Genomic DNA, 22,994 nt, shown 5'->3' with positions numbered 1-22,994 from the left:
ATGTTAGAAATTGGTCTTTATATGTGTATCGTGTAAACCGATTCTATACCTTGAATTCATAAATATACTTTGAATTCAATTTTTGTTTATTATTTATCCCTGTACTCTCCAGGGACAACAACGTCAAGCATTATCAAAGGAAAGGAGAAAAGAAATATAAGAAGAAACATGACCTTGCTTCTCCTCGGAGTTTGGAACCTCTTCGGGTGGGAGGTAAACAATTGGATGCTAAACACCATATGGGATTAGCGAGTAAACCAAAAGGGATCCACTTGAATGAACGACCACCTCAAGTAAAGGAACAGACACAAGAAGAATCCGATTCTGCTACACCTACCGAAGAAGAAAGTAACGAAGAAGAAAGCGGTGATGAAGAAGTTGATGAAGAACAAAGTGGTGGAAAAGAAGTTGATGAAGAAGAACGTGGAAAGGAATTTGGTGAAGAAGAAAGTGAGAAGGAAGTTGATGAAGAAATAGGAGAAAGTGGAGGAGGAGAAGTTCAAGAACAAGGTAAGAAAGATGGTGAGAAGAAAAATAAAGGGGACTACATGCCCGACCCACTGAAGATGTTTCCTCGTAGCTCTACTAATCTCGTTCACGAGTTACCCGGTGATAAAGGACAGTTGTTCTGGAGGTCCGAAGAGAGTTGGGCCGCTGTCGTCTGTGATACATGTGAGGGTAAATTACCCGATTGCCACGTGTCGACATCTCAAGGGATGGTTTCATGATGAGATGATAAGGTAGAAGCATCGAATCAAACTCTAAAAGGTGCTTTCGTCTGAATCGAGACACCTGCCACCAACACTGCATGCATGACGCACATAAGGAGTGGTATAATCCTCTCAGACGGTTAAGTCTAAAAAGAATGACTGCATTTAATGAAGGATCATAAGAGGCGTGGACGAATCTACATCGCACCATAAGACTCGGGAGATCTATACTGCTACGCAGAGGTGATGTATCACGAGGTTCTCCAAGGAAGAGTTATACGATGACGGACAGAGCGAGATGAATCGGGAGGAGAACCAAGCAAGCAACCAAGATGGGAAGTATAGAACTTTTCCTAAGCAATGAAGAAGATGTACGATAGATCCACCATCTCGGCGAGACCAGTCCTTCGCAAGTCTAATTTTCCTATAAATGCCAGTCCATATAGAAGGAGATGGACAATTTATGTAATGTATTTATATGGTCTTTCTACAGAGAATTCCTGAGAGAGATCTAGACACAGAGAGAGTAAGAAATATAAGTGATATTTGTATCTCTTTCAAGGGTAAAGCCTGATAATCAATGAAGAAAACATCTTCTTTCCCATGGACGTAGGTCTTCATGGCCGAACCACGTTATATGCTTGTGTTAATATTTATTTTCCATGTTCTTTACATCTTGTTCATCTTGAATGTTGAATGTTTAAGTTGTTTATAGCCTTTAGATTTACTTGGGTGTAGTCATCAAAAAAGATGCAACTACATTTTGGCGCTAGAAACAGAGAGGTATGAAGATCTATTCTACCTCCCTAGTAACAACTCTATATATTTTTTTTATAATCTCCTTGAGAGAAGTGGATTTCATTCACTTTGTTGATTTTCTTTAAGTTTTCTATTCTTTAAAGATCTCCTGTATCTTTCGCAAGATGCTCAAGAGAGTTGAAGATCGAGGTGAAAATGAGTTTCAAACACTTCGGCACTTAAGCGATCTCCTCCATGAAAGGGTTGGGAAGAAACTTTAGTCAATAAGCTTCATAAGGGAAAATACTACCCTATGAAAGTGGAAAAGACATGATCTTCGTGATGTTTTTTCACTTCCTAAGAAACTCGAGATAACCCAAAATCTTCTTCTTAGAAATTTAACTCTCAGGGGGAAGGGATAACGAGTACATAATCATTCATCAAACTCAAGGTTTGTTCAAAATCAAGAGTTTAAGGGCATTTCGAAATATTACCTAAGATGGGAAGATATGCTTAATCGTCATAACTTGATTTTTTCCAAGTAAAGGTATGACGTGTGAAAGGAGGTAGTTTCTCGAAAAAAGAGACAAACAAAACGCCTTTCGTCATCACTAAAAATTTATGCAAATAGGGAATGTTTTGACATTTTCACATGTCTCCAAAATTTACTGATAAGTATTCCTGTACTAGAACTGTCCAGTCTGAACTATGACTTTTCAAATGCGCATGACCTACAAATTTAGGGTCCCACTTTTCAGAAAAAAAATAAAAAAATTAAGCACTATTGCATATATATATATCGCAGGTAAGGCGATGGTGACGAGACGATCCGCTCGTACGAGCAAAGGAGAAACTGGTGGAGCCAGCCAGAAGGACTTGACGAAATGGAGTTAGGCGAAACTATGCACAATGGTGCACTCCCAGAAGAGGGAAAAACTGATAACCAATATCGGGAAGGATTAATAGATAACTCTAGCTCTAACAAATAGGGAAACCCCTGTGAAGGACAGGGCTATATCCATCTTACTCAATCAGGAGGGTTGAATCGTTTGTCAAGGAAAACTGTGAACAACGAGGTTAAGAAGGACGATCCTCAAAACCTCGGCGATACCAATGTGACTATCGCATCCATCTTGAAGGCACATAATGCACAGAGTGAGAGAATTAAAAAGTTAGAAAGATGTAACAGAAGGCTAGAACGGAGAAACCGCAGGCTGAAACGCAAAGCAAAGAAAAAGGTGCCACTCACTACCATAGAGAAGACCCCCGAGGAGGAGAATCCTTTCGAAAACTTGCAAGATGATGAACGAGTCCATATCCCTGACACCTCGAATGAGGAAACAGCGGATCGCTTTCCCAAAGGAAGCCGAAGAGTTCTAAACCAGGAGGACAGCCCGTCTGATGTCAATCCCAAACACAAAAGAGAAAAGAATAAAAATGACGAAACCAAGTGCGTGGCTGAGAACCTCGCCACCACCAATCCCAAAGGATGAGAGACCTCGAAGTCAACTCGTTTTAAGATTGTACCGTTCGGACGAGGACTCAGGGAGATCAAGATATCGTCGTAAAGAAGTTTCTTTCTCACCCGAGAGAGCACAGGGAAGAAATAAGAAGGCCGAAACGAGGCGTATTGACGATCAGTTACAAGTCGAAAATATGAAGACGATACACTGGTGGTCACGATGTCCATCGCACTCCCAGATTATATGAAGACGAGGGAGAAAAACCATAGGTATTGCCATGGGCAATGCCGAAAATATTGATTGACAGAGGAACTTCCGTTGAGATCTTGTTTTACGAGACGTTAAAACAAATGGGCCTCAAAGACGAATGCCTTATACCATCTAACTATCACATATTTGGTTCCAATGGCTCGTCCGCTCGTCCGAGAGGAGAGGTAGCCCTGGAGGTTCGTGTGGGAAAAATCCTCACCCTCACCACATTCTGTGTTGTGGACGTAATATTACCATACACATCCATTGTTGGGAGATCTTGGATCCATGGGATCAAAGGAGTTGCATCAACTTATCATCAGAGAATAAGGTTTCCAATACCCGATGGGATCGCGGAGGTCATTGGAGACTCAGGCGAGGCTAAGTACTGTTACAACATGGACGTACAAAAAGGCGAAAAGAAGGTCAATTCCCCTAAAGCAAAGAAGGAAAGAGCCAAGCATGCTAAGGGCCAGACTGAAATCAATGCTTACACGGTGGAAACAAACAAAACAAAGAGTTCAGGCGATATGTCAATCCAAACCTCGGACATTCCTATGGAGCCATTATAGCAACTACAGAAGCTCTCCGATATCGGAGAGATAAGGTCTAATCCCTCAACCTTGTAACCTACTAAGGAGATGGGTATTAGGACGCCCAAAAATCTGGGTAAGGTCAACGTTGGCGCTCTCCTCGACAAAGAGGTAGAATAAGAATTAGCGCAGGTATTAAAAGAATACCCTAATGTATTTGCATGGCGTATATAAGATATACTAGGAGCCGGTTGCAATAGCTTGAAGGTCAACCCCAGGCACGAGCCCATTAGGCAAAAGGTGCAAAAGATGGCACCAGCATACCATAAAACAATTCAAAATGAATTGAAAAAGATGGAAGCATCAGGAGTTAACCGAGGAGTACAATATCCAATGTAGATACCCAATATAGAGATAATAACAACGGAAGATGGAGGAGTGCGAATCCGCACTGATTTCCATGATCTCAATGAAGCCTGACCGAACGACAGATTCCCACACCTCAATATTAATTAGCTTGTAGAAGCAACGTCTGAACATGGACTACTGTCCCTAATAGATGGATACTCGGGTTATAACCGAATCCCACTCGCCAAGAAAGCCCAAGAGTGTACTGCCTTGTACCAATATATTGAGACGCCATTCGGACTACAGAATATTGGCGCGACTCACCAAACAGTAACCTATCAAATCCCAATGGTATGCATGAGCAACAGACTCGTTAAGAATGAATTTCCACGAGACCATACAACCAACCTACCTTTCATAAGATGCCAAAAGGACGGTGAACAAAGGCATGCACCACCGATAGTTTTAAAATCTGCACTGAGCCCTTGGCCTTTGCCAAGTGGGAAATCAAAATCGATGAGCCCCTACGAGCTGGTGCAGAGCAACAAAAACACTTAATCGTGGTGACGATTAGTTTTACCAAATGGGTAAAAGCTTTGGACCTCAGGCACACTAGAAACTATAATGTCATTAAACTCCTTTTCGAACACATCATGTGTCACTCCAGAATCCCATCCACCATTGCATCAAGCAATGGGGACCAACCTCGGGGGGAAAACATTGATCTCCCTTTTAACTACTTCAAAACCACGAAAGATATACCCAACTATCTCAGGAGTAAGGGTCAGATAAAAGTCACTGACAGGACGATTGCTGATACCCTCAGAAAGAACCTAGATGAACATGGAGCTAGCCGATACAAACAGCTACGCGACATACTATGGGACTATCGTACCATCCAAGGAGAAACAACAGAGATAACCCTACTCGCTCTCATGTTCGACACAGAAGCGATCACACCAACTAAGGTGATGATCCTAACAGCTGAAACCGAGGTTAGAGAGAAGAACCTCGCCTTGAGTATGAAACCCTTGAAGCTATCTAATCTCGAGGAGAACCAAGATTTGGTCCTTCCAAGGATCAAAAACTATCATTGGAGGCTTACCCGAGAACACAACGAGTATGTTCACCAGAGACAACTCAACCCAGGCGATAAATCCTGGCACGAGATACCACCATGGCAGGGAGAGTCAGAAAAGTTTACTCCAACTCGAGAAGGAGCAAGTACAATCATCGCCAAGGCAGATAATGGAGCACACAGGTTGCCCAAATCCAATGAGGAATTGACAATACACCCATGAAAAATTAAGTACCTCAAGCGATACAATGCTTAAACAGGATAATGCTTATAAGGTCGAATTCTGAGAATAGGGTCTAATCCCTACTTGTAAAAGGTCATGAGACCTCCCTCAAATGTACCAAGGGTTCATCAACCCTCTTTTGAGAATAATAAAATTACTTCTTTTGTGTACTTATCTTCATTTGCTTTGATTTGTGTCTGTTTAAATTCTTATTTTTGCAGATTGTTATTTTTTTCCTACTTTTTTTCTTTCTTGCATATAGAATAATCATATCATACTTGCATTATAACAAAAGCTCGTCAAGACTATGGCACGGTGTTAGCCGCACCTTCCATTCTATAATGAATGATGCGGGTAAAATACCTAAGATGCCCGAGACGGACATAAACCTAAGGTAATGCCATCTAGACAAATGAAGCAAGACGAAGCAGGAACATCCAAAGCTACCTAAGACGGACACAGACCTAAGGTAATGCCATTACGATCATGAAATCGGATGATGTCCTGCCATAACAGGAGGTATCCAGAATCAAGGTACTTACCTTTGGCTAAGACAAGAATCACTTGACCGAGATATCACCCTCCAAAGCATGGTTAAATAGAAAGTGACTCAAATATCTGATCACTCAACCAAGGGGCAAGTGTAACCTAAAATAGACATTATTAAAAAACCCAAGGCCCAGGAAGGCACAAAGCGAGAAGGGAAATATGTTATATTAAAGGTCTAACACCCTAAGAGATGGCCTATCCAATTAAGGAATTGATCACTCCTTGGCTTTGTCACCCATGGTTGGACCAAAAATATGCACAAAAACCCTTCAGATCAAACAATACGAGAATATTACAAAAGGTACCATATGTACTACTAGATGAGTTAGTAGAAAATATAAATTGCCTCCCACATATGAGGACTTATCAGAATTTGAGTAGCAAAATGATGCCTCTAATACGGAAGAGGACTTAGTTAGCATACTTGCTAATGAAACCAATTAAATACTGCCATGCAAGAAGAACGAGGACTTACCAAACAATGTCTTTCTACGCACCATGAAACTTAAAAACCCAAGAGGAGAAATAAGAAGTTCTTAAAAGGAAAAGATTATACAAGCAAGAGAACCAACGAACTTAAGCATGTCCTTCACGAGGAGCACCTTGATCAGTGTCCATATGATCCTCGCCCTCGGCAGTATGAGGAGCAATCTTCTCGGACTCGGACTCAACAGGCGGGGGTGGAATTGCAACATCAGCAGCAACAGTGACTCGTTCACACTCACGAAGGAGAGCATCTTTACATGCATTTGTTATTATAGCTTTGTACTCAATGTGAAGATTGCTCAACTTCTCATTCTTTTCAGCACGTTCAGCCTCCATCTCATCCTCATGATGATTCACTAATTCATTAAGATTCTCATCAAGGCTTCGCCTTTCCGCTCTCTCTTCTTCCAACTTCCTCTCCAACTCTGCATTACGTTTACGAGTCTCTGCAAGACAAAAAAATGGAGGCAGTCAGTCTAAAACAAAATACCACAATACATGAACCCAAGCCAAAGTTGTTAATAGGCAACCTTCTTGATCAGCTATAACATAAGCTAAAGTCTGTTCCAACTGGAGTTTCTTATTATCTAAAGCACTAATCTGTGCCTCATGGGAGTTACGGCAGCATCACAAACCGTACATGACAACATATGTCTGTCACGTTCCCTCTCAAGCTCGATAAACTCTCGCTTGAATTGGCCAAGCTCTTCTCCATCATCCTATGCTTATGCTAGAATGGGTAAATGACCGGACTGCCACTCAATGAGCCCATCCTTCTGAACTCGGAGCAACTTGATCTCATCCGAGCGAGTTACAGCCACTTGCTTAGCCTTATCCAACATCGCACGAAACTCTTATTACAAACATTATAAATTTCATAACAATATAAAACGGGCAAATTAATCGTACCATAATTAGCACAATTATTAACGTAATTAAGGGCAATAAAACTGGGTTGAAAATTCTTTTCAAAATCAGCAAAAATAACTTTCCAAATTCAAGAGACCTCCCAGCAAAAATAACTGGGTTGAAAATTCTTTTAGTAAAAGTACGATTCTTTCTTTCAGCTTTTCCCTTCATTTCAGGGTTATAAGGAGCAGTTTTTTCATGTATAATTCCAGAAGATTCATAAATTTCAGTGAATGGTATAGAATCATATTCAGTTCCCCTATCACTACGAAATCTCTTAATTTTCCTACCAAATTGATTTTCAACTTCAGCAAAAAAAGCCTTAAATTTTTCAATAGCTTCATTCTTATGACTTAGCAAGTAAACATAGGTATAATTAGAATAATCATCAATAAAAGTCATGACATATCTTTTTCCATTTCTAGTTAATATACCTTCATATTCACAAAAATCAGAATGCACTAACTCTAAAGCCTCAGATTCTCTAACAACATATTTATGGGAACTCTTGGTTATTTTTGCTTGAATACAAGATTCACACTTTTCAAAGCCATGCATGGATGGTTTTGTAATAAAACCTTGTTGCTCATGGTATCTACTGATCTACTGTTCACATGACAAAGTCTAACATGCCAAACATTCAAAGTACACACCATATAAGAAGAAGATGCAATTTTATTCATTTCAACATTAAGCTTAAACATTCCATCAGCAGCATAACCTTTTCCTACAAACACTCTGTTTTTAGTCATTGTGTAAAAATCAGATCCAATAGTTTGATACAGCCCAGCCTTGTTGAGAAGATAGCCGGAAACAAGATTCTTTCTCATTTCTGGAGTGTGGAGGACATCTTTCAGCATAATTGTCTTCCCAGAAGTAAACTTCAGTTCTACCATACCAGAACCTTTCACAATAGTGGTATGGGAGTCTCCCAACAACACTTTCTTATCCTTGATTTCTGCATAGCTCTTAAATAGGGACCTATCAAAACAACAATGGCGCGAAGCACCACTGTCTATCCACCACCCATCGGTTCCACCAACCATGTGAATCTCTGGATCAGAAACCATGGCAATTATAACACTTTCAGCAGCATTAGCTTGGGCGTTATTCTTTCCTTTGTTATTCCTGCAATCCCTAGCCATGTGGTTTGGTTTACCGCATGCATAAAAAAGGAACTCAGAATCAGAATTCTGAAATTTCCTTGATGGGTGTGGGTTCTTGTTTTGATTAGGTTTTCCTTTCCTTTGGTTCTGTTCAGGTTTCATCGGTTTTTTCTTAGGTTTCAAACTCGGTTAAGTCTGATTCTTACTGTTGGAAACGATAAGAATCTCTTCCTTTTTGTCTTGTTTTCGTGCTTCCTCTTCAACCCTGAGCTTAACAATTAAACTTTCAAGAGAAAATTCCTTAGTTTTATGACGCAAAGCATTACGAAAATCTTTCCAAGATGGGGGTACCTTATCAATCAGTACAGATACTTGAAATTTTTCATCAGTTTTCATACCTTCCGTCATAATTTCATGAGCTATTTTCTGAAGTTCATGAGCCTGAGCAACGACTGATTTTTCATCCAGCATTTGATATCTCAGGTAGCGGCTTACAGCATATTTCTTCGATCCAGCTTCTTCAGCGTCATATTTTTTCTGTAAGGCATCCCACACATCTTTAGCAGTATCAAATGTGGATTAATATTCATATAGATCGTCAAACAAAGCATTCAGAATATAGTTTTTGCAATCAAAGTCATTATCAATCCATTTGTCATAGGCTTTTTGTTTTTCTTCAGCAGTTTGGACCACAACAGGTTCTTCAGCTGGTTGAGGAGTTGCACTTGTTGCGGCTGGAGTTGTTTTTTTCGCAGCTTCAGCATCTTGTGGATTAGTTGGTTTGATGGAGGTCACCATCATGTGCAACTTCATCAGTTTGAGGTAGAAAAACAACTTTTGCTTCTATCTTCTGAAATGAAGTCCTTCAAACTTGAACGGCTTGTTGATATCAACAACGGTTTTCTTTTCAGATTCCATGGCAGAAAGATTTGTCTTAAAATTTTTGGAACAATTGCCGATTTCAAACCTGCAAAACAAAAGTTAAACACAAAAACAAGAGAACGGATGAGTCACGACCAGGTCGCTCTCTTTAAGACGTTTCGTGGCTCTACCTTGAGTTTTTTGCAAGCAGTTCGTTCTTCGTCACAACGCCCCCAGGATAAAACAGCCGAGATAAAAACTCTCTTCAATCCCTCACGCACACAATGAGAGATTGATCACTTTCACTCTTTCTTATCTTTCTCACAAAAACTAGTCTCTTGATTCTCAAAAAAAAAACAGTGGTATTGAAAACCTTGTTCTCCTTCTGCTTCAAAACTGATTTTTTAGCCCAAGCAATGAATGCGAATTAGTGCAAAATAAATTTAATTTATTGCTAACAATATAAAACGGGCAAATTAATCGTACCATAATTAGCACAATTATTAACGTAATTAAGGGCAGTAAAACTGGGTTGAAAATACTTTTCAAAATCAGCAAAAATAACTTTCCAAATTCAAGAGACCTCCCAAGACCTCCCAGCAAAAATAACTGGGTTGAAAATTCTTTTAGTAAAAGTACGATTCTTTCTTTCAGCTTTTCCCTTCATTTCAGGGTTATAAGGAGCAGTTTTTTCATGTATAATTCCAGAAGATTCATAAATTTCAGTGAATGGTTTAGAATCATATTCAGTTCCCCTATCACTACGAAATCTCTTAATTTTCCTACCAAATTGATTTTCAACTTCAGGAATAAAAACCTTAATTTTTCAATAGCTTCATTCTTATGACTTAGCAAGTAAACATAGGTATAATTAGAATAATCATCAATAAAAATCATGACATATCTTTTTCCATTTCTAGTTAATATACCTTCATATTCACACAAATCAGAATGCACTAACTCTAAAGCCTCAGATTCTCTAACAACAGATTTATGGGAACTCTTGGTTATTTTTGCTTGAATACAAGATTCATTCTTTTCAAAGCCATGCATGGATAGTTTTGTAATAAAACCTTGTTGCTCATGGTATCTACTGATCTACTGTTCACATGACAAAGTCTAACATGCCAAACATTCAAAGTACACACTATATAAGAAGAAGATGCAATTTTATTCATTTCAACATTAAGATTAAACATTCCATCAGCGGCATAACATTTTCCTACAAACACTCTGTTTTTAGTAATTGTGTAAAAATCAGATCCAATAGTTTGATACAGCCCAGCCTTGTTGAGAAGATAGCCGGAAACAAGATTCTTTCTCATTTCTGGAGTGTGGAGGACATCATTCAGCATAATTGTCTTCCCAGAAGTAAACTTCAGTTCTACCGTACCAAAACCTTTCACAATAGTGGTATGGGAGTCTCCAAACAACACTTTCTTATCCTTGATTTCTGCATAGCTCTTAAATAGGGACCTATCAAAACAACAATGGCGTGAAGCACCACTGTCTATCCACCACCCATCGGTTCCACCAACCATGTGAATCTCTGGATCAGAAACCATGGCAATTATAACACTTTCAGCAGCATTAGCTTGTGCGTTATTCTTTCCTTTGTTATTCCTGCAATCCCTAGCCATGTGGTTTGGTTTACCGCAGGCATAAAAAAGGAACTCAGAATCAGAATTCTGAAATTTCCTTGATGGGTGTGGGTTCTTGTTTTGATTAGGTTTTCCTTTCCTTTGGTTCTATTCAGGTTTCAACGGTTTTTTTCTTAGGTTTCAAACTCGGTTGAGTCTGATTCTTACTGTTGGAAACGATAAGAATCTCTTCCTTTTTGTCTTGTTTTCGTGCTTCCTCTTCAACCCTGAGCTTAACAATCAAACTTTCAAGAGAAAATTCCTTAGTTTATGACGCAAAGCATTACGAAAATCTTTCCAAGATGGGGGTAACTTATCAATCAGTACAGATACTTTAAATTGTTCATCAGTTTTCATACCTTCCGTCATAATTTCATGAGATATTTCTGAAGTTCATGAGCCTGAGCAACGACTGACTTTTAATCCCCCATTTGATATCTCAGGTAGCGGCTTACAACATATTTCTTCGATCCAGTTTCTTCAGTGTCATATTTTTTCTGTAAGGCATCCCACACATCTTTAGCAGTATCAAATGTGGATTAATATTCATATAGATCGTCAAACAAAGCATTCAGAATATAGTTTTTGCAATCAAAGTTATTATCAATCCATTTGTCATAGGCTTTTTCTTTTTCTTCAGTAGTTTGGGTCACAACAGGTTCTTCAGTTGGTTGAGGAGTTGCACTTGTTGCGGCTGGAGTTGTTTTTTTCGCAGCTTCTGCATCTTGTGGATTAGTTGGTTTGATGTAGGTCACCATCATGTGCAACTTCATCAGTTTTAGGTAGAAAAACAACTTTAGCTTCTATATTCTGAAATGAAGTCCTTCAAACTTGAACGGCTTGTTGATATCAACAACGGTTTTCTTTTCAGATTCCATGGCAGAAATATTCGTCTTAAAATTGTTGGAACAATTGCCAATTTCAAACCTGCAAAACAAAAGTTAAACACAAAAACAAGAGAACGGCTGAGTCACGACCAGGTCGCTCTCTTTAAGACGTTTCGTGGCTCTGCCTTGAGTTTTGTGCAAGCAGTTCGTTATTCGTCACAACGCCCCCAGGATAAAACAGCCGAGATAAAAACTCTCTTCAATCCCTCACGCACACAATGAGAGATTGATCACTTTCACTCTTTCTTATCTTTCTCAAAAAAAACTAGTCTCTTGATTCTCAAAAAAAAAAACAGTGGTATTGAAAACCTTGTTCTCCTTCTGCTTCCAAAACTGATTTTTATATCCCAAGCAATGAATGCGAATTAATTCAAAATAAATTTAATTTATTGCAAACATTATAAATTTCATAACAATATAAAACGGGCAAACTAATCGTACCATAATTAGCACAATTATTAACGTAATTAAGGGCAGTAAAACGGGGTTGAAAATTCTTTTCAAAATCAGCAAAAATAACTTTCCAAATTCAAGAGACCTCCCAAGACCTCCCAGCAAAAATAACTGGGTTGAAAATTCTTTTAGTAAAAGTATGATTCTTTCTTTCAGCTTTTCCCTTCATTTCAGGGTTATAAGGAGCAGTTTTTTCATGTATAATTCCAGAAGATTCATAAATTTCAGTGAATGGTATAGAATCATATTCAGTTCCCCTATCACTACGAAATCTCTTAATTTTCCTACCAAATTGATTTTCAACTTCAGCAAAAAAAACCTTAAATTTTTCAATAGCTTCATTCTTATGACTTAGCAAGTAAACATAGGTATAATTAGAATAATCATCAATAAAAGTCATGCCATATCTTTTTCCATTTCTAGTTAATATACCTTCATATTCACACAAATCAGGATGCACTAACTCTAAAGCCTCAGATTCTCTAACAACATATTTATGGGAACTCTTGGTTATTTTTGCTTGAATACAATATTCACACTTTTCAAAGCCATGCATGGATAGTTTTGTAATAAAACCTTGTTGCTCATGGTATCTACTGATCTACTGTTCACATAACAAAGTCTAACATGCCAAACATTCAAAGTACACACCATATAAGAAGAAGATGCAATTTTATTCATTTCAACATTAAGCTTAAACATTCCATCAGCAGCATAACCTTTTCCTACAAACACTCTGTTTTTAGTCATTGTGTAAAAATCAGATCCAATAGTTTGATACAGCCCAGCCTTGTTGAGAAGATAGACGGAAACAAGATTCTTTCTCATTTCTGGAGTGTGGAGGACATCTTTCAGCATAATTGTCTTCCCAGAAGTAAACTTCAGTTCTACCGTACCAAAACCTTTCACAATAGTGGTATGGGAGTCTCCAAACAACACTTTCTTATCCTTGATTTCTGCATAGCTCTTAAATAGGGACCTATCAAAACAACAATGGCGTGAAGCACCACTGTCTATCCACCACCCATCGGTTCCACCAACCATGTGAATCTCTGGATCAGAAACCATGGCAATTATAACACTTTCAGCAGCATTAGCTTGTGCGTTATTCTTTCCTTTGTTATTCCTGCAATCCCTAGCCATGTGGTTTGGTTTACCGCAGGCATAAAAAAGGAACTCAGAATCAGAATTCTAAAATTTCCTTGATGGGTGTGGGTTCTTATTTTGATTAGGTTTTCCTTTCCTTTGGTTCTGTTCAGGTTTCAACGGTTTTTTTCTTAGGTTTCAAACTCGGTTGAGTCTGATTCTTACTGTTGGAAACGATAAGAATCTCTTCCTTTTTGTCTTGTTTCCGTGCTTCCTCTTCAACCCTGAGCTTAACAATAAAACTTTCAAGATAAAATTCCTTAGTTTTATGACGCAAAGCATTACGAAAATCTTTCCAAGATGGGGGTAACTTATCAATCAGTACAGATACTTGAAATTGTTCATCAGTTTTCATACCTTCCGTCATAATTTCATGAGATATTTCTGAAGTTCATGAGCCTGAGCAACGACTGACTTTTAATCCCCCATTTGATATCTCAGGTAGCGGCTTACAACATATTTCTTCGATCCAGTTTCTTCAGTGTCATATTTTTTCTGTAAGCATCCCACACATCTTTAGCAGTATCAAATGTGGATTAATATTCATATAGATCGTCAAACAAAGCATTCAGAATATAGTTTTTGCAATCAAAGTTATAATCAATCCATTTGTCATAGGCTTTTTGTTTTTCTTCAGTAGTTTGGGTCACAACAGGTTCTTCAGTTGGTTGAGGAGTTGCACTTGTTGCGGCTGGAGTTGTTTTTTTCGCAGCTTCTGCATCTTGTGGATTGGTTGGTTTGATGGAGGTCACCATCATGTGCAACTTCATCAGTTTGAGGTAGAAAAACAACTTTAGCTTCTATCTTTTGAAATGAAGTCCTTCAAACTTGAATGGCTTGTTGATATCAACAACGGTTTTCTTTTCAGATTCCATGGCAGAAAGATTCGTCTTAAAATTGTTGGAACAATTGCCAATTTCAAACCTGCGAAACAAAAGTTAAACACAAAAACAAGAGAACGGCTGAGTCACGACCAGGCTCTTTAAGACGGTTCGTGGCTCTGCCTTGAGTTTTGTGCAAGCAGTTCGTTATTCGTCACAACGCCCCCAGGATAAAACAGCTGAGATAAAAACTCTCTTCAATCCCTCACGCACACAATGAGAGATTGATCACTTTCACTCTTTCTTATCTTTCTCAAAAAAAACTAGTCTCTTGATTCTCAAAAAAAAAAAAAACAGTGGTATTGAAAACCTTGTTCTCCTTCTGCTTCCAAAACTGATTTTTATAGCCCAAGCAATGAATGCGAATTAATGCAAAATAAATTTAATTTATTGCAAACATTATAAATTTCATAACAGTATAAAACGGGCAAATTAATCGTACCATAATTAGCATAATTATTAACGTAATTAAGGACAGTAAAACTGGGTTGAAAATTCTTTTCAAAATCAGCAAAAATAACTTTCCAAATTCAAGAGACCTCTCAAGACCCCGCTCCTGGAATAATTAAATATATATTTATACCTAGTAGGGGGAGGGATTTGATCCTGAGACCTCATCCTCAAGGCCCTAAATGCTTAACCACTGGACCAAACTCGAATTGTTGATAAAATATACAAAAGAATTATTTTAAAACATATATCCCAACAGATTCCATGGCCATCAATGTGAAGAAAAAAAGAGGGGAAACAATATTGTGCTTCCAAGGGTGGAAGAGTCTGCTGGGGACTACAGCTTGGCGGATGGAGTTAAGTTACCTGCAGGTGCCTGTGTCCTTCCGGGAACTGCTATGGGCCTGCTGTTAAATCAACCGTTTGTTTGGTTTTTCACACGAAGAGAGGAAGAGAGACGACTGTTATACCAAAAAGCTGTCTAACGATTTGGAAGGTGACGATCGCAGCTTATTGTCAGGTGGAAGAGATGACCAGATTTTATGGTCTTATAAAACGGGTGCCAGTGATGGCCAGATTATACGCCTACTTATTGTAATGTGTCGTTACAATTATGACAGTTTTAAAAAATGGAAAGTGGATACTATATAACCATGTTAATATTTATAAATTTTGATTACATAGACATCACATATGTTAAAGCCAATATAAAAAATAAGTGACAATATTAAGTTGTTTGCAGCTGGAGGTGTCTGAGGAGTTTTCATGACATAAATTTGTACAATGAACATATCTAAAATGATCAAGGCCCGTGGCGTTACGGCACGGATCAAGGCCTAGTACAGACATATAGTACAATTGATAAAAAGTCATATGAGCTACAAAAATAGGTTATACAATCACAAAATTGGTTAAAAGACCAAAATCAACAATTTCTGGGTGAAAATGATTTTTAGATTTTGATATTGTTTAAATGGACAAAAATATAAAAATAGCCAGGATGTAAACAGTTTCATCTTACCCGTTTTCAAATATTCTTTCTTATTTTTAATTTACATCAGGATGCATCCAGTTTCATCCTTACTATTTTTTAAGTTTAAGTCAGGATGAATCCAGCTTCATCTTTGCTATTTTTTTAGTGTCCATTTCACCCATACTAATTTTTACTCCTCCATTTCAACCATGTTTTAAAAATATTTGGACAAATAATCCATTTTCCGATATACAATCCAAGTGACCCATAATACAACGTGCAATATTTAACGAAAGGCATTATCATGGCAGGAGTGTTATCAAAAATGCAATATTTAACAAAAGGCATTATCATGGCAGGAGTGCTATAAAAAAAATCAAAAAAAATAAAACAAAGGGCATCATCATGGCAGGAGAACTACATGCCTTTTGATCGCAGAGAGTCATAAACCTTACGCATGAATAAAGAAATTTGAACGTAAAATGATCATAATCACCTCTTCATACTCAAATTCTCTTCATGCAGCACATCTTCTTCTTATGGTTCTTGCAGTGTTTACGATGAGTTGCAGTAGTTCAAATTCAGTACTGAGACCCTTAGAGAATAACCATATCGACCAACCTCCAGCAATTTTTGTTTTTGGGGTTTCCTTGGTTGATCCAGGCAACAATAACTATATTAGTGGTACAATTGCAAAAAATAATTTCTATCCCTTTGGAATTGATTTTCCAAGCGGGAAAGCTTATACTGGTCGTTTTACAGATGGAAGAACAGTAGTCGACACATCATAGGTACGTAAAAATATACTAATAGTTCGTTATGTTTTCCCGGGTTTCTGTGTAAAATGAATTTGATTAAATGATCATCTATCGATGTATCGAGCAGGAGAAGAGTTGGGAGTGAAGCGTGTAGTTGCTGGAAATCTCACAACTACACCCTTGTAAGAATCTAGACAATAATCTAAGAAATCATGGTGGAAATCACATAATCATTCATTAAGATCTCAAAATTGGATATAAGATAATAAGAAAACCCTAACTTTCTCTCCAAATAAACTTTCTCTCTCCTAAATTTTTTGTCTAAGCACTCCAAAAGATCTCTCTTCTACATGGCCGCTCTACCCTTTATATAAGGTATTACATAGTGAATGACAGCTCATAAAGCCCCTATTCTCGGATTTACCATGCGTTACTAACGCACATTTACATTGATCATTCTCGCACACGTTTTTGACTTCGCATGATTCTTCACATTTTACTCGTGATTAATTTGTCGTCATCTGGTACGTCACTCTAAGTAAACTACATGCGAAATCCTTCGCTCATTTTACATCATTACTATTTCGCATAAATAATAAGTGTGTGATATTTCACTCCTATAAAGGGTTATATTCCTCCTTACATGGATCCAACAACCGTTGGAGATGTTGTTCTTCGTGGAGTCAATTATGCTTCCGGTGGCGCTGGGATCCTTAACGACAGTGGCGCTATCTTTGAAAGCAAGGATTTCTTCGAGAGATTTACATTTGAGATCTTCTGGAATATACATAAGCTCGTTTTCCACTTAGTTATGTTGATGATTAAAGCTAGAAGATGATATTTGGGTAGAAATCTTCCACACTTGAAACCGTGGAGTGAAGTTCTTATTTATACTTGAAAGGTACTGCTAAGCAGTTACATAAGTTATTGTAGACTCTAACAATCTATGACTTCTACAAATCCAAGATTCTATGCAAAACAGACCGTAAATATAGCTTTAGAAAACGTCATAGTTGATTGCTCTGACTGACTCAATGAGACCCGGTGATAGTGCTTATCTTGTTAAGATGCAGCTGACTCAGTTTGCTTACTAACAATTAAAATCTGAACAATATTTTATAGGGTAATCGGTTTAACATGGATGCACAACTCGACAACTTCGCGAATACTAGGAACTACATAATCTCGAATATCAGTGGTGGTGGTTCCAAGAAACTACTTGAGAACGCTCTTTTCATCATAGTAATGGGTTCCAATGATTTCCTTCACAACTATTTCACTCCAATTATCTCAATACCTAAGCAAAAGTTGGAATCACCGGGAATGTTTGTTGATTCAATGATCTCAAAATTCAGACTTCAACTAATAGTAAGATGAATTCCCCAATCCCTTTTCGTTCCATTACACGTTTGCATAAACACCCGATGTTTAATATATTTTATTTTCATTTTCATGGTTGCTATATGCAGAGATTGTATGAAATGGACGCAAAAAAAAATTTTGTTCCTAACCTTGGACCTCTTGGTTGCATTCCAGAGGAAAGAGCTTTGAATTACAGTTTACAGATCATGGTATAAGACCAGTGATTCTTGCTTTAGTACTATGAATGATGCAGTAATTCAACAAGAAATTAAAGAGCCTAATCATGGAGTTGAACCCAATTCTTGTCCAATCCAAATTTGTATATGCAGATGGCTACAACATGGTATCTCATATTTTCCGTGATTATCAATCCTATGGTACGTAAGATGGATATATTTAATTACACTGTTTCCAAATTAACTAATTCATGAGTATTAATATTATCTGTTTTTGTGATGTTTAACTACAGGCTTTGAGGATTACAAAACTGCGTGTTGGAAATTACTTCCAGATCCACCTCGAGGATTTTACAGTCATGCGCCACTAGTTTGTAAGGACCGATCCAAGTATGTGTTTTGGGATTTTGCTCATCCAAGTGATGCTGCTAATGTCATTTTAGCAAAGATGATGCTGGAGGATCCCGATTCTGGATACACATATCCAATGAATGTTCGCCAACTCTACTACTCATGAGGCTTTGTTCAGCAACTGCCATGATAACATATATGGTTATTATTTATTCTGCAAGATTATGAGTTCAGATCTTCCTTCCATTGCGTATTTCCTACCAATTCAAATGCTTCGATTCTATATTATATTTGTTTTTGGAGATTCAAATACATCATAGTACATACCATGTGTAAGATGGGCCGGAACAGACCATTAAAATACGAGCCCACCGTGCAATGTGCCATATTGTGTCGTGTCAGAGATTAAAATGTGTCGTGTTTTGCCGTGTTTGAGGGCTTCCTCTAATGTGTTGTTCCAGGAAAATAATTGTGTTGTGTCGTGTGTTGTGCCTGGCATATTTATTTTATATTTTTCAGTGTAAATATTTTCATATATTTATATGTTATGTGTTGTTATGAAAATATATATATATATATATATATTATAAGTTACAGTGGTGTTTTTCTATATTGACGGTCATCTACATTTTGGGCACATAAAAGACGGTTCAGATACAGTCATAGAGACAATGGAGATCCACATTTCACACACAAAGGATGGCCCAAGATATAATTAGGGACTAAGTGGTGTTTTGGCACATTAACACCACCATTAATTATTGTGGATATTCATTCCTGTCATCTCTTCCGTCCGTTACAGAAAAATGAGGCTTTTACTCGACTTCTCCTTTTCCGTTCATTACAAAAAATACAACCCGTTAACATTTAACACCATTATTTTCCCTCGCGTTTTTAGGGGCCACCCGAAAGGATTTAGGGGCCATCAATTTATACCCAGCCAAAGACTCTAGTTAAGGGGTACTCTATATGATATTGAAGTTACATAAATGCCCTTCTGGTAAAACTGTATAAAAACCAAATTAAAAAAAATTCTACTCATTTCAACTCTTCTTCTTCCAGTTTCATATTATCTTCCGATTGTGGAAGAAAAAAAACTTTCCCTCGTTCTTGTGTTCAACCGAAACATCGCCGCGAATCGTAAAATCAAAACATCGTCGATTCGTTTATAAAACAATGGATAAGGGAAATGAAACTCATAAACCTAGAACCAAAAATGTTTCTCGGGGTATCGATCCAAAGATTGGGATTTTAGCAAGAAATAAAGAAATTGTTGCTGCAAATGAAGAAGAATGCGAAGAACGCGAAGAAGAAGTACCCGACGATGTAGTCGGTGGTGGCGATTCCGATAGTCAAACACTTCGTCAACTTCAAATGGCCCCAATTAGCTAAGAATCTATCATTTTTGGGGTTTATTTCGCTTTAATTCGACGAATCGAGAAAAAAAAATTCTAGGGTTTTCGGTTATTTATCCAGTTTCGTGTGATATTCATGCTTATTTACTTCCGAATGTAGTCGTGTTCTTCATTTCTCAAGAACATCGACAGTATTCGGGAGAAATATTTGTTGGTTATCTGCCGAATATTGTTGGCCATATCTTTCTGGATACAAACTGGTAATAATCGGTAGTTTAATGAATTTTTTGGCTTCCCAATATATTTAAGTAGACACACAGTATTCGGAAGTACACTCACTACCGAATATATATATATACATTGAAAAAATCTCAAAATTTCTGATATAGGAAAAATCCCATTTTGGGGCCAGTATTTATTCGGAAGACAATATAATGTTTTATACCTCCGATTGTGTAGGATAAAATTTTAGAGTTTCTAAACTCCAATTGATGAATATTCGGTTGTAAACATGTTTAAATATATTCCGATTGTTTTTCATTCGGGAAAAATATTTGTCTTCGTACTTACGAATTTGTTTATTCGGGTTATAGTTGTGTACTTTGTCTTCCGATTGTGTAGGATGAAAAATTTAGAGCTTCTGAACTCCAATTGATGCATATTCGGTTGTAAATATGTTTAGTTAGCTTTCGATTGTTTTGTATTCGGGAACAGTATGTGTCTTCTTACGTCCGAATGTGTACATTCGGGTTATATTTCCATACTTTTTCTTCCGATTGTATAGTTTGTAAATATTGTTCCTTTCTTTGTTGTTTAGACAAAGTCGAGAAAGGAGGAAGAAAGTGACAGCTAGTGCTAGGAGGGAAAGGAGTGCCAAAGATAATTCAAGTGCTCAACAAAGCTTACCAGAACAAAGCAGTCAACAAGGAGTGCAACCAAGTGCTGAACAAAGTGTAGAGCAACAAGGCAGTGAACCAGGGGTGCAACCAAGTGTTGAACAAGCCGCTCAACAAAGTGCAGAACCAACTGCTCCACAAGTTACACCCCACCATGAAATTGAACCAGTTGATCCAGTGCCAAGAGTAGAAGAAGAAGGACAACCAAGTGGTACCCAAAAAGCCAAAAAAGGAAAAGATGGTGTAAAGAAGGATATTGCTAAGAAAGCATCACATCTTGTCCCTCAGCACTTGAAGAAGAAGGGTATTCCAATAGGCACAATCCTTGGGCTACCGGCGGATGGAGGAAAATTGCTATTTGGATACAAAGACTCATGGGCCAGAGAAATATACAAAACCGAGGTAATAAAATTACTATTTTTATTAATGTATTGTCTATGTGTTATATCGTAATATTTGTATTAAGGATTTTTTTTATGTACTTTAATAGGATCATCAAGATGCGGTCCGTCTACTCAAACCTACCGCCGCACCAACAAAAATGCTTGCGTGGCCTTTATCCGGTGAATGTGAAAGGTTCAAGTCAATTGTTGCCAACTCGGGGTTAGTTAATGCCGCCAAGAATTCATTGTTGGAACATGATCGTGTGGCCATATCGGCGTTCGTGAAGAGAATGTATCCTGAGACCGATACTTTCCATATGCCGTTTGGGGAGATGACGATTACTTTCGGATGATGTTGTGAAGATTCTAAACCTTCCCGACCAAGGCACAGCTGTGAATTTTAACTACACAAAGCAGTTAAGTTGGGCACAACTTTATGCTCTAACTAAAAAGTGCTTAGGTTGGGATGAAGAGACAACAATAGCAGAGTTTAGGAGGCATGCAAGTTACAGAAAAAGACAGATCAACATTACAGCTTTGATGAATATGTTCCGAGGCACCTTGGAGAAGGAAAAGAATGGAACGTTAACTGATGAGCAAGTGAACCACGCTTCCACCGCATATCTCCTTTGTGTATTGGGATGTGTCATATTTCCCAATACTTCTGGCAACCGGATCGCCGCCAACCTTATACAACTTTTGGATCCTCTCCATGAAGTCGGTGATTATTCTTGGGGCACGGCATGCCTAGCATTCTTGATGGAAGAGTTGAGAAAGGCTTCGAGGCTAGGAACCTGCCAAGTTGCCGGGAACGTGGCTCTATTGCAGGTTTTTTCTTTAACTCTATAACTCACTCTATAGTTATTCGGTAGACAATACATATGATGCATATTCATAACTCCAAATGACGCATATTCTGTAGGAAATGATCCATCTCTTTTTCCGAATGTTGGTTATTCAGTGGCTAGGTACTTATTTTGTTTTCCGATTATATATAATCGGAAATATTCTTTTGATATTAGAACCGAATATACAGGCCAGAAAAACTATAGGTTACTGAACTCCAAATGACGCATATTCGGTAGGAAATGATCCATCTCTTTTTCCGAATGTTGGTTATTCGGTGGCTAGGTACTTATTTTGTTTTCCTATTATATATAATCGGAAATATTCTTTTGATATTACTACCGAATATACAGGCCAGAAAAACTATAGGTTACTGAACTCCAAATGACGCATATTCGTTAGGAAATGATCCATATCTATTTCCGAATGTTGGGTATTCGGTGGATAGATACTCAGTTTTATTTCCGATTATATATAATCGGAAATAATGTTTGGAAATTACTACCAAATATACACAATCTATTTACTAAAACTTGGTTTCTTATGTATATAGGCATGGATCTATGACCACTTCCCTATCCTAAAGTTGGCCGGAGAGAACCCGGGGTGGTGCAAAGGTACTCCTAGAAGAACAAAGTATATATTTGAAGACAACCGTTCTAGGACAAAAGAGCAGCAGTTTATTCGCATGAGGGAGATTTTGGACCAATTGAAGGCCTCGGACGTATGCTTTAATCCATACAAGGAAGATCGAGCCAGTGGGCATATAAATGTTCGGTCGGACTTGTCCCTTTATTTTGGACCATTGTGGCACCCCACGGGATATGTGATGTATAACCCCTCTAGGGTGATGCGACAACACGGGTATATACAACATCAACCTGTGGAGAAAATGGGGGATTACTACAAATTGGAGTTGGAGTTGTGCTCTTCTAGTGGTGATAATCTCACGATTGTTCACACAGGCCCACCTATTGTTCTTGATAACTGAGATAAGAGGAATGACTTCATTATCGGCACTGGTAGACGAACCACCCGAGGTGATGAAAATTCTCCAGACTATATGAGTTGGTATAACAAGGTATCACATCCTTTGGTTATCCGTGAAATCAAATCCAACACTACTGCGGCGGGTTATGATAGACTGGTGCGTGTTCTTATATTTTTGTTCATTTTAAATCTTA

General features: G+C 38.0%; 2 protein-coding genes across 2 annotated transcripts; both read left to right on the top strand.

The window, feature by feature from the left end:
* Positions 1-3,195: 3,195 nt before the first annotated feature.
* On the top strand, positions 3,196-3,732 carry LOC113290424. Its single transcript, XM_026540033.1, has one exon. It carries the CDS (start codon positions 3,196-3,198, stop codon positions 3,730-3,732), a length of 537 nt encoding a protein of 178 aa, XP_026395818.1.
* A 12,433-nt stretch (positions 3,733-16,165) lies between these two features.
* Positions 16,166-18,496, top strand: LOC113290423 (GDSL esterase/lipase At4g16230-like). Its single transcript, XM_026540032.1, has 6 exons — positions 16,166-16,456; positions 17,067-17,177; positions 17,564-17,809; positions 17,911-18,012; positions 18,133-18,184; positions 18,273-18,496. The coding sequence occupies exons 1-6, from the start codon at positions 16,166-16,168 to the stop codon at positions 18,494-18,496; spliced, it is 1,026 nt and encodes a 341-aa protein (XP_026395817.1).
* Positions 18,497-22,994: the final 4,498 nt, after the last annotated feature.

The sequence above is a fragment of the Papaver somniferum genome, chromosome 6 (assembly GCF_003573695.1).
Source record: "Papaver somniferum cultivar HN1 chromosome 6, ASM357369v1, whole genome shotgun sequence".
NCBI classification, from domain to species: domain Eukaryota; kingdom Viridiplantae; phylum Streptophyta; class Magnoliopsida; order Ranunculales; family Papaveraceae; genus Papaver; species Papaver somniferum.
Note: the sequence above shows the minus strand (reverse complement) of the source record. Positions and strands in the feature narration are given on the sequence as shown.

Coding starts and splice junctions, on each gene's coding strand:
- LOC113290424 (XM_026540033.1), top strand. CDS start 3,196: ATGCCGAAAATATTGATTGACAGAGGAACTTCCGTTGAGATCTTGTTT.
- LOC113290423 (XM_026540032.1), top strand. CDS start 16,166: ATGATCATAATCACCTCTTCATACTCAAATTCTCTTCATGCAGCACAT. Junction 17,178..17,563: donor ACGACAGTGGCGCTATCTTT/GAAAGCAAGGAT, acceptor AATATTTTATAG/GGTAATCGGTTTAACATGGA. Junction 17,810..17,910: donor AATTCAGACTTCAACTAATA/GTAAGATGAATT, acceptor TGCTATATGCAG/AGATTGTATGAAATGGACGC.